General features: G+C 46.5%; 1 protein-coding gene across 1 annotated transcript; it reads left to right on the forward strand.

Annotated features, from left to right (window-relative positions):
- The first annotated feature begins 4,168 nt into the window (after positions 1–4,168).
- LOC115648117 (bis(5'-adenosyl)-triphosphatase ENPP4-like) lies at positions 4,169–11,628 on the forward strand. Its single transcript, XM_030555268.1, has 3 exons — positions 4,169–4,317; positions 8,764–9,625; positions 10,734–11,628. The coding sequence occupies exons 2-3, from the start codon at positions 8,797–8,799 to the stop codon at positions 10,967–10,969; spliced, it is 1,065 nt and encodes a 354-aa protein (XP_030411128.1). The 5' UTR covers positions 4,169–4,317; positions 8,764–8,796; the 3' UTR covers positions 10,970–11,628.
- Positions 11,629–12,129: the final 501 nt, after the last annotated feature.

Below are 12,129 nucleotides of genomic sequence, written 5' to 3' on the forward strand. Positions count from 1 at the left end.
ACAGGTGAGGGCCGTGGTGCCAGAGGGGGGTTCAATGGGAAGCTATGGCAGGATACAGGTGAGGGCTGTGCTGCCGGGGGGTGCAATGGGAAGCTATGAGAGGACACAGGTGAGGGCCGTGGTGCCGGAGGGTTCAATGGGAAGCTAAGTCAGGATACAGGTGAGGGTTGTGGTGCCGGAGGGGGGTTCAATGGGAAGCTATGGCAGAATACAGGTGAGGGTTGTGGTGCCGGAGGGGGGTTCAATGGGAAGCTATGGCAGGATACAAGTGAGGGCCGTGGTGCCGGGGGGTTCAGTGGGAAGCTACGGCAGGATACAGGTGAGGGCTGTGGTGCCGGGGGGTTCAACGGGAAGCTATGGCAGGATACAGGTGAGGGCTGTGGTGACGGAGGGGTCAATGGGAAACTATGGCAGGACACAGATGAGGGCCGTGGTGTCGGTGGGTTCAATGGGTAGCTATCGCAGGATACAAGTGAGGGCTGTGGTGCTGGGGGGTTAAATGGGAAACTATGGAAGGATACAGGTGAGGGCTGTGGTGCCAGGGGGTTCAACGGGAAGCTATGGCACGATGCAGGTGAGGGCTGTGGTGCCGGGGGGTTCAACGGGAAGCTATGGCAGGACAGAGGTGCGGGCTGTGGTGCCGGGGGGTTCAACGGGAAGCTATGGCAGGATACAGGTGAGGGCCGTGGTGCCGGGGGGGGTTCAACGGGAAGCCATTGCAGGATACAAGTGAGGGCCGTGGTGCCAGAGGGGGGTTCAATGGGAAGCTATGGCAGGATACAGGTGAGGGCTGTGGTGCCATGGGGTTCAACGGGAAGCTATGGTACGATGCAGGTGAGGGCTGTGGTGCCGGGGGGTTCAACTGGAAGCTATGGCAGGATACAGGTGAGGGCTGTGGTGCTGGGGGGTGAAATGGGAAACTATGGAAGGATTCAGGTGAGGGCTGTGGTGCTGGGGGGTGCAATGGGAAGCTATGGCAGGACACAGGTGAGGGCCGTGGTGCCGGAGGGTTCAATGGGAAGCTATGGCAGGATACAGGTGAGGGCCGTGGTGCCGGAGGGAGGTTCAATGGGAAGCTATGGCAGGATACAGGTGCGGGCCATGGTGCCGGAGGGTACAACGGGAAGCTATGGCTGGATACAGGTGAGGGCCGTGGTGCCGGGGGGTTCAATAGGAAGCTTTGGCAGGATACAGATGAGGGCCGTGGTGCTGGGGAGTTCAGTGGGAAGCTATGGCAGGATACAGGTGAGGGCTGTGGTGCCGGAGGGGGGTTCAATGGGAAGCTATGGTACGATGCAGGTGAGGGCTGTGGTGCCGGGCGGTTCAACTGGAAGCTATGGCCGGATACAGGTGGGGGCTGTGGTACCAGGGGGTTCAATGGGAAGCTATGGCACGATACATGTGAGGGCTGTGGTGCCAGGGGATTAAACGGGAAGCTATGGCAGGACACATGTGCGGGCCGTGGTGCCGGGGGGTTCAACAGGAACCTATGGCAGGATACAGGTGAGGGCCATGGTGCCGGGGGGGGGGTTCAACGGGAAGCTATTGCAGGATACAGGTGAGGGCCGTAGTGCCGGAGGGGGGTTCAATGGGAAGCTATGGCAGGATACAGGTGAGGGCCGTGGTGTCAGAGGGGGGTTCAATGGGAAGCTACGGAAGGATTCAAGTGAGGGCTGTGGTGCTGGGGGGTGCAATGGGAAGCTATGGCAGGACACAGGTGAGGGCCGTTGTGCTGGAGGGTTCAATGGGAAGCTATGGCAGGATACAGGTGAGGGCCGTGGTGCTGGAGGGGGGTTCAATGGGAAGCTATGGCAGGATACAGGTGCGGGCCGTGGTGCCGGAGGGTACAACAGGAAGCTATGGCAGGATACAGGTGAGGGCTGTGGTGCCGGGGAGTTCAATGGGAACCTATGGCAGGACACAGGTGAGGGCCGTGGTGCCGGAGGGTTCAACGGGAAGCTATGGCAGGATACATGTGAGGGCTCTGGTGCCGGGGAGTTCAACGGGAAGCTATGGCAGGACACAGGTGAGGACCGTGGTGCCGGGGGGTTCAATGGGAAGCTATGGCAGGATACAGGTGAGGGTCGTGGTGCCGGAGGGGGGTTCAATGGGAAGCTATGGCAGGATACAGGTGAGGGCCGTGGTGCCGGGGGGGTTCAGTGGGAAGCTATGGCAGGATACAGGTGAGGGCTGTGGTGACGGGGGGTTCAATGCGAAACTATGGCAGGATACAGATGAGGGCCGTGGTGTCGGGGGGTTCAATGGGTAGCTATGGCAGGATACAGGTGAGGGCTGAGGTGGTGGGGGGTTAAATGGGAAACTATGGAAGGATACAGGTGAGGGCTTTGGTGCCGGGGAGTTCAACGGGAACCTATGGCAGGACACAGGTGATGGCCGTGGTGCCGGAGGGTTCAACGGGAAGCTATGGCAGGATACAGGTGAGGGCTGTGGTGCCGGGGAGTTCAACGGGAAGCTATGGCAGGACACAGGTGAGGGCCGTGGTGCTGGAGGGTTCAACCGGAAGCTATGGCAGGATACAGGTGAGGGCTGTGGTGCCTGAGGGGGGTTCAACGGGAAGCTATGGTAGGACATAGGTGAGGGCCGTGGTGCTGGGGGGTTCAATGGGAAGCTACGGGAGGATACATGTCAGGGCTGTGGTGCCGGAGGGTTCAACCGGAAGCTATGGCAGGATACAGGTGGGGGCTGTGGTGCTGGGGGGTTCAATGGGAAGCTATGGCAGGATACAGGTGAGGGCTTTGGTGCTAGGGGATTCAACGGGAAGGTATGGCAGGACACAGGTGCGGTCCGTGGTGCCGTTGGGGTGTTCAACGGGAAGCTATGGCAGGATACAGGTGAGGGCTGTGGTGCCGGCAAGTTCAACGGGAAGCTATGGCCGGACACAGGTGAGGTCCGTGGTGCCGGAGGGTTCAACGGGAAGCTATGGCAGGATACAGGTGAGGGCCGTGGTGCCGGGGAGTTCAATGGGAAGCTATGGCAGGACATAGGTGAGGGCCGTGGTGCTGGGGGGTTCAGTGGGAAGCTATGGCACAATATAGGTGAGGGTCGTGGTGCCGGAGGGGGGTTCAATGGGAAGCTATGGAGGATACAAGTGAGGGCCGTGGTGCCGGGGGGTTCAGTGGGAAGCTACGGCAGGATACATGTCAGGGCTGTGGTGCCGGAGGGTTCAACGGGAAGCTATGGCAGGATACAGGTGGGGGCTCTGGTGCTGGGGGGTTCAATGGGAAGCTATGGCAGGATACAGGTGAGGGCCGTTGTGCCAGGGTGGTTCAATGGGAAGCCATGGGAGGATACAGGTGTGGGCTGTGGTGCCGGGGGGGTTCAATGGGAAGCTATGGCAGGATACAGGTGGGGGCTGTGGTGCCGGGGGGGTTCAATGGGAAGCTATGGCAGGATACAGGTGAGGGCCGTGGTGCCGGGGGTGGGTCAATGGGAAGCTATGGCAGAATACAGGTGAGGGCCGTGGTGCCGGGGGTGGGTCAACGGGAAGCCATGGCAGAATACAGGTGGGGGCCGTGGTGCCGGGGGTGGGTCAACGGGAAGCTATGGCAGAATACAAGTGAGGGCCGTGGTGCCGGAGGGGGGTTCAACAGGAAGCTATGGCAGGATACAGGTGGGGGCCGTGGTGCCGGGGGGGTTTCAATGGGAAGCTATGGCAGGATACAGGTTGGGGCTGTGGTGTGGGGGGGTTTCAATGGGAAGCTATGGCAGGATACAGGTGGGGGCTGTGGTGCCGGCGGGGGGGGTTAATGGGAAGCTATGGCAGGACACAGGTGAGGGCCGTGGTTCCATGCATCTACTCCACAGCAGCTCGCTGCATCTGCCCCTCCCTTTGAGCGCACAAAGCTTGTCCTTCTTCCCACAGCCCGACCCACGCCCCCAATAGCCTGCTGCCCCGCCCTGCCCTGCCCCTGCCCCACGCAGCAGCGCCCAGAGCGTTCCCCGCCCCCACAGCACAGCACTGCGCAGCTCCCTCTCTCTCACCTCGCACCTGTGCCCTCTAGGAGCCAACCAGCTCCTTACATTTTCTTTCCGCTCCGGAACCCAGCAGGCCAATCAGATCACAGGCCGTGGGCGCTGTGACCAACCAGAGAGCCACCCGCTCTCAATAACGCCCCCGCCCGCGACTTTAGCCTGCGGTATTGCGGTTCAGTTTTGGCAGTTGGGTCTGCCGTTGAAGGAAGCGAGGTGGTTTCACTGCGCAGGCGCGAATGCTTCGTTCGTTTCTCGCCTTGTGAGGAAACCGCAAAGCAGCGAGCGAGCGAGCGACCTTCTGCCGCTGCCTGAGGACTCGGAGGGGTAAGCTGAGGCTCCCGGCTGTGGTAGGGGAGAGTTGCGGGAGACTGCGCCCCTGGGGGAGGTGTATACAGAGGGGTCTGCCCTTCCCTTCCCTCCCCATCTTTTGACAGTAGAGTTGGACCCCCCCCATCCCATGTACTATGCCCGCCAGGTACTGGTGGGGGGGTGTCCCACTTATCCAATAAGCCCGCCTCCCATCCCAGGTACCTGGTGAGGTGCACCTGCCTTGATCCGTTCCCCGCCCCCAGTGCTTGGGTGCCTGGCAGGGCGCCCGCCCTTCCTTGCCTGCGGTGCCACTTGCACGCAACGTCCTTCACTGCGTCCCTGAGTGTCGCCGGGCTGGGCATGGCATATGGGAGTTGCTCAGTTTCAGCCCAGAGGTGGCTGCGTTTTGGGGGAAGATGAAGTGATCCCTGTTCACTGTAGTGTGTGCGGGAGGGGGAGGGCTCTGGGATCCTTTAGAATGAAAGGTGTTAAATAAATGCCATGTCTTCGGTAAAGTGGCTGGAGAAGATGGAGTCTGGATTTATTTTCAGCTAAGGAAATGTGTTGGGAATAGAAAATGGAAGCGTAGTGTGGCCACCTTAGTGAAAATCTGTGTATGCAAGCATGTGTTCCCCCTGATGCTTTTGTAAGCAGATGTCACATGGTGATGTGAACCCGATGTGGATACTGTCTTTCCCCCTTTCCTTGTATTTTGTTTCTTTGCCTGTGACAGCTGAGTAGTGTGCAAGATATGTGGATTTACATATTCTGAAATTAGATTGCCATCTTATTTCATAGTACTCATTTCACTTTGTGAGAAAATATTTTTTTTTCGAGTGTTGAATCACAAGTAGCTTCCCTTAACTTCATATATCAGAGGAAAAAGACTAGTTTAGATCCCAATTTTAGATCCTTTTTTTAATGTTGTTTCAATGAGCATGGGGTTGGATTTATGTGTTGGATTTAAAATTCCTCTGTCGTACTGTGACTTCTAATGCAACGCATTGTATTAATGGATGTTAAACAGGAAGTTAAACTGGCCAGTCTAGCGTCATTTTTCCATACTGAGTAGCACACACAGTGAAAATATAGTGAAAAGTAAATTAGACTTTCATGGATTCCAGTGTCACTAATGCCTCCACTTGACCTTTATTAACAGAGATAGGGGGAATTATTATAACACATTTTATCATTTGTAAAGGCAATCCTAAACATTCGGACTCTAAATTTAAGTACAGCTCTAAACGTCTTACTTAAAAAATAGTCAACACTTTGTAGCCTATTCCTGTGAAATGAATCTCGAATGGAAAACCAGGGTGTAACAGGTATACCTTGTCACAATGTGAATAGAAAAAGTTATCAAATACTTATCTCTTATAGCAAATAGAAGTAAAAAGTCAGATGTAGACCGAAAGTTTAAGAAAGAGTTTAGAAAATCTGCCTGTGGCATTTCTGAGGTGATCCTTACAGTGGTATCTGAGATTTTGTTTGTATTAGGGATTTTTGCACCAAGGTAACTACAGCAGCCCAAAACCTCCCATCTAGACAAGCTATTGGCCTTGATCTACTAGCAAAGGCTGTTGCCATAAAGAATGTATGAAGACTGGCTGAAATTCTACTCTTTAAAAAAAAAAAAGCATGTCTACAGCTGGTGCCTCAATCAGGGGTTGCAAGAGCTTCAGTTTTGGCACTATGAAGGTTTGGGAATAGTTTAGTTAAACTTCTTGTTCAAACAGCATCCACTTTAGGTTAAGGATTTGGATTGAATTTATGGCTCTGTAGATGTCATATATATATTCTACTGTGCTAATTAGTTCACCCAACTTTCATTATACTACACAATTCATGAATATTAAAAAACTAAATGGGAGGGGATGTCAGTTTTCAAGGCTTATGTTTCTGTCTGTATAGTAGCAACACCTATTATACAGGTGGTTAAACACTTTCCAACCCCCTGTCTTCAGCTGCTTATTCCTTTTGGCAAACTGCTTGGGTTGAAATTTTTCATGCTTGATCTCTTCCTCAGGCTGAATTAATTTTTTTTATTAAAAGCTGCAAAAAAATCCTTAAACTACGGGGAAAATAGGCAGCTTTAACAAAGTAAAGCCATTTCTTAGAATTTTAAGAGCACTAGTACTTCAGGGTTTGAAATGGATATTTGAAACTTGGCAGAGGAAATAGTTCAATTGTGAAGGAGGTACCATTTGCTGCCCCTGATTTGGCTAAACCACAAAACACAGAAAACTGTCTCTTGCATATGTACAGTTCAGTTTGTCAGAAGCATGCTGTTAAAATTAATCTTCAAGCAATATTGTTCGACTGGCCTATACTTCAGGAATATGTCATCTGATATTGCGCTACCTGGATGATTTGCGCTACCTGGAACTTCACATCATGTTTCTTAGCAATTTATTAGGCAATCCTAGTCCTTCTTGCACACTCCTCATGCCACTCATGCTAAATTGCAGCACATCCTCTTTGCTCTAGGCCAATCTCTGTCTGTTAGGTAACTTTGTAAAACATGCCTTCAGACCTTGCATTCCTGTTTTCTAGAAATGAATGGTCTGATGATGATATTATGCTACACCATGAAGTTACTACTCTAAAAATTCTCTCTCATTGAAAAAAATATGTTCTTTACAAATCAGTTTCAGTCTGATGTAGTGTGTAGCAGTCCAAGTACTTGCTTTGATGAAGGTAGAACTCCTGGTCAATTGGCAGTGTTACCTGTGCAGCAATCAAGGACTTGTCCACAAACAATTAGTTTTCTGCAAACTGGTGTTGAAATCTACCTAATGCTAGCCTGCTGGGGACTGTTTGTGAACCCTACTGATGTGCATTAACAATTCATTAATGTGCTTTGATCTGGTCCTGTTTTCAAAGAGGACTAGATCAAAGTGCATTAGTAAACTGTTAGTGGACATCACTGTGGTTCACACAGACAGTTAGTCCATAGATTGACACCCCATCTTGCCACAAATTAAATGTTTATTTCTCAAGAAGTTCCCACTCTTTTTTTTCTCAAAACTAAATATTCCCAGTTTTTTTACCTTTTAATAAAAATAATTAATTTCCTCATAGGCCTGATTTTTCTAAACCTTTTATCAGTTATATTGCTCTTTTAACTCCTTTGCAGTTTTTGCAATGCCCAAAGCTGGACACAGTACTACTCCAGCGGAGGCCTCACAAATGCCAAGTAAAGTGGGACAATTACTTCATATATTTTATGTACAATACTCCTGTTAATACACCTCAGAATATTAGCCTGCTTCTCGAGTGCCTCACATTGTTGCCTCATATTCAATTTGTGATCCACTACAACCCCCAGATCTCTGCAGTACTACTGCATAGCCTGTTATTCCCCATTGTGTTTGTGCATTTTAATTTTTTTTTTGTTACTAATTGTAGTACTTGTCAATTTGAGACCAATTTTCTAATTTGTCAAGGTCCTCTTGGATCCTAATTCTGTCCTCCAAAGTGCTAGCAACCCCTCCCAGCTTGGTGGTGTCCACACATTTTAAAACCACACTCTCCATTCCATTATCCAGATCATTAATGAAAATATTGAATAGTAATGAACCCAGAATGGATGCCTGCAGAACCCCACTAGATATATTCTCTCATTTTGACGAGTCATTGATAATGACTCTTTGAGTACAGTCTTTCAATGAGTTGTGTACCCACAACATAGTTACTTCATTAATAGACCACGTTTCCATGGCTTGGTTGTGAGAATGATATTGGATTGTGTCAAAGCCCTACTAAAATCAGGATGTATCACATCTACTATTTATCCATATTCACTAGGCCAGCAACTATGTCAAAGAAGGAAATTAGGTTGGTTTGGCATGATTTGTTCTTGACAAATCCATGTTAGCTGTTCCCTATTGCTGTATTATCCTCTAGATCAGTAGTTCTCAACCTTTTGTACTGGTGACCCCTTTCACATAGCAAACCTCTTATAAATTAAAAACACTTTTAAATATATTTTATATATTTAACACCATTATAAATGCTGAATGCAAAGCAGGGTTTAGGGTGGAGGCTGACAGCTTGCAGCTCCCCAAGTAATAACCTCATGACCCCCGAGGGGTCCTGACCCCTAGTTTGAGAACCTCTGCTCTAGACGATAAGAAAATGATTGTTTAATAGCTTGTTCCACTATCTTTCCAAGTATCAAAGTTAGGATGACTAGTCTATAATTAATAGAATTTATGAAGTGAAAAGTTAAATTGGTCATGTGTTTACCTAAACAACTGGGGCCAATTCTGCTGCTATTGATGTCAGTGGAAATTTTATCATTGACTTCAGTGAATCCAAGATTGGGCCAATAGTGAGCTCACAGTTAATCTTCCCTGGAAAGATGTGAAAATGTTTAAATATTTAACATAGCTACCTAAGCCATCTACAGTGTAACACATTTTAGATTGCATGTATAATAAAATCTTTTTCATTTTTCAGGTACATCAGATTGGCTGCTGGGAACACTTTGAAATGTTGTCTGCAATGAAATTAATGTTAACACTCTTTCTTTCTGGAATTGTAGCCTGTTATGGTGGAAATGCTAACTACAATTCAATACTCCTGGTGTCTTTTGATGGTTTCAGGGCTGACTATCTGAAAAACTATAGACTTCCTCATCTCCAGGAGTTTATTGAGGATGGTGTGTTGGTAGAACATGTTACAAATGCTTTTATTACAAAAACTTTCCCAAACCATTACAGCATAGTGACAGGCTTATATGAAGAAAGCCATGGCATTGTGGCTAACGCAATGTATGAAGAAGATACAAAGAAGAAGTTTTCAGAGCTTAATGATACAGATCCTTTCTGGTGGAATGAGGCGACTCCTATTTGGGTGACAAATCAGCAGCAAGAGAATAGAAGAAGTGCTGCTGCAATGTGGCCTGGTACTGATGTAAAAATTAACAACACAATACCTCACTTTTTTATGAAGTATAATCATTCAGTAACATTTGAAGAGAGAATGGAGAACATTACTATGTGGCTGAACAACTCTAGCCCACCAGTTACTTTTGCTACACTCTATTGGGAAGAACCAGATGCAAGTGGGCATAAATATGGACCAGGAGATAAAGAAAACATGAGAAAAGTGTTAGAACAAGTGGATAATCACATTGGTTCACTTACTTATAAACTCAAGGCATTGGGATTGTGGGAGAACATTAATGTCATAATTACAAGTGATCATGGAATGACCCAGTGTTTCCCACACAAGCTGATTAAACTGGATGACTGCATTGGCCGTGGTAACTACACTCTAGTAGACACAACACCAGTTGCTGCAATACTGCCAAAAAACAGTATGTATATTTTTCAGTTTAATACTGAGAAAGTGTTAAACTTTGTCTCCTTTATTCCTGGAAATTTCCCTTGTGGTGTATTACTCACAGGAGTTGGGAAGACAATCCAGTTCGTGTTGCACTATTTAGATAGAAAATAATGGATTAATGTATACATTAAATTAGGGGTATCTGGTTACTTAAAAATAACTGGGCTCTGGTAATGAAGAGCACTTGTTGAATAGCTAATATTTACCCTGCATGCTGTATACCTTTGCATGTTAATGAGGACTCTAGTGTGGCTTATTCTAAAATAGTTTTGGATTCTCTATCACTGAAAACCTTTAAATCATAATATGCTCTCAATTTTTTTTGGAAGTTCTATGGCCTGTGTTATAGGGGAGATCAGATTAGGTGATCTGTGGTCCTATTCATGCTTTTCCTCCTTTTGCTCACCCTGTCAGTTACTCAGTTATATCACAATAATGAGCACTGTGTAAATAACTTCACTGGGGATTGAAAATTTTATACTGATCTGAGGTTTAGGGCTTTATAACTTATTAAACCAAATCATTTTGATTATCATTTTGCCTCTTTCATCCCCCTTCAATTACAGCCTGATTTCACTGGTCAAATCTTAAACTGATAGAGCTAAAACCAATGCTATATGAAAGCTGGACTCCGTAATGCCATTTTAGGGTCATGACTGAAGATTAGCACTTATTGATGACTACCAAAATAGGGCTAGAATTGATGTGGTTGATGAAAAAGTGATCAGAAAAACCTGACTGACTTTAATGCAGGGTTACTTTTATATTAAAAAAAAATCCAGTTTCTTATCTGTGATTATTGAATGTTAGAGAGAAATTTATATTTGTACCTCAACTTTCATTCTGTCCACAACAAAACCTGAGAAGTCATTAGAGCTTTGAAGATGAACACAGTTACAGCAGAAACAAATGGTGACATAAACACTGATCGGCTATGTAATCAATCGAGTACCTAGGTGAACACCCCCTCTCATTTGGCTTCAAAAAAAATATTTAAAAGTTTGCTTATGGATAATGACAGTAAATGGACAAACTACATAACTGAATAGTTGCTATTTCATAGGCTATTTTCTTTGCAGACAAAAAGTATGTATATAACTTACTGAAAAACTGCAACACTTCCATGAAGGTGTATCTTAAAGAAGAGATTCCAGACAGGTTTCATTACCATCACAATAAGCGCATTCAACCCATAATTCTGGTTGCAGATGAGGGCTGGACAATTGTACAAAATGGGTCACTTACAAAATGTAAGTATTTTCATCCTTCATGCTCCTGGTGGCTTATATTGTTGAACTTTTATTTCTATTGTTAGGATCCTAAGGTACAATCAGTGATCAAAGAGTCCCATGCACATTACAAAAACTCATAAGCATTGGGTTACACAAAATGACAGGCAAATAGGAAGGGTTTCGGAGTACAGAGTTATACCACCACTAGGTTTGTATGAATATATCTGCAATGACAATGGTCACAGTAGCCACAAGTTATTGATAGAGAATTTAGACCAATATTTTGAAAATCAGATGTAGTGAAAGGAAAGTGTCTATGTTCTGTATATTTGGGTAACCAAAAAAGGGAAAATATAAGCTTGCTGCTGCAGAAAAACCAGTTCTGTCTTGTCTTAAGTCATAAGTAGTACATTTCATGATAATTCTTAGTGCTCTGGAACTTCGCCACCGCCATCTATCTCCTTGATGAATCTGACTGTAACAAGTGGTTGTCTATGAACAATAACTTTTAACATTGGTGATCTGCACTGCCATCACATTCCCAGTTTCATCCATATTGTTGCATAGGATATAAAGCTGTCCTGTGTTCCTTTCATATTGGAGGTAACAGTATATTATCAATGGAAGGCAAGAATCTCTTCTAGAGGGGAACCCAAGAGCTCTGAGCTGACTCAGTGTAGGAAAGAGGGTGTCCGGCTCACCAGACAGCCAAAAACTGTGCACTTAACTATAATAGATATGAATTTTTACCATGTATACCTTTTGAGTGGCACAATTGGCATCTTAATGGAGAGTCCCCCATTTTTCTAATGTTGCTTTGTTTTTCTACTAATACCACTAATTACCACTGCCACCAGTCCAGTTTCTAGCAATAGAAGCAAAAGATAAGTTTAGCTTAAACAAAAGCAAGCAATTGGTAAAAGTAATTTGATTTATTCCAACACTGACATTACAAAATCGCTAAAGAAAATAATCTTACTGGAGAGACTGTCACTGGATCATGAGATCATGTAAATTACAAAATCCCATTTCAAAATCCTGAATTACTCTCAAAAATGCTCTTTGGACAAACTGCCACCAAGAATTGGATATATACAGGATATTTGCAAAGGCTCTGTCTGATGGGTAATTTGTTGAGTTACTCAGATCGTGAAGAAACCTTGGATGAGGACTCTAGCTTGGAATAGATTCAGTCTCCATACACACTAAAGTGCTGCAAACTCTTAGAACTGACCAGTCACAA

This window comes from Gopherus evgoodei, chromosome 3 (genome assembly GCF_007399415.2).
Source record: "Gopherus evgoodei ecotype Sinaloan lineage chromosome 3, rGopEvg1_v1.p, whole genome shotgun sequence".
NCBI lineage: Eukaryota > Metazoa > Chordata > Testudines > Testudinidae > Gopherus > Gopherus evgoodei.

Bases quoted from the DNA above. Each gene is read 5' to 3' on its own strand.
- LOC115648117 (XM_030555268.1), top strand. From the start codon at position 8,797: ATGTTGTCTGCAATGAAATTAATGTTAACACTCTTTCTTTCTGGAATT. The intron at 9,626-10,733 runs GTATGTATATTT...TTTTCTTTGCAG, and splicing joins TGCAATACTGCCAAAAAACA to ACAAAAAGTATGTATATAAC.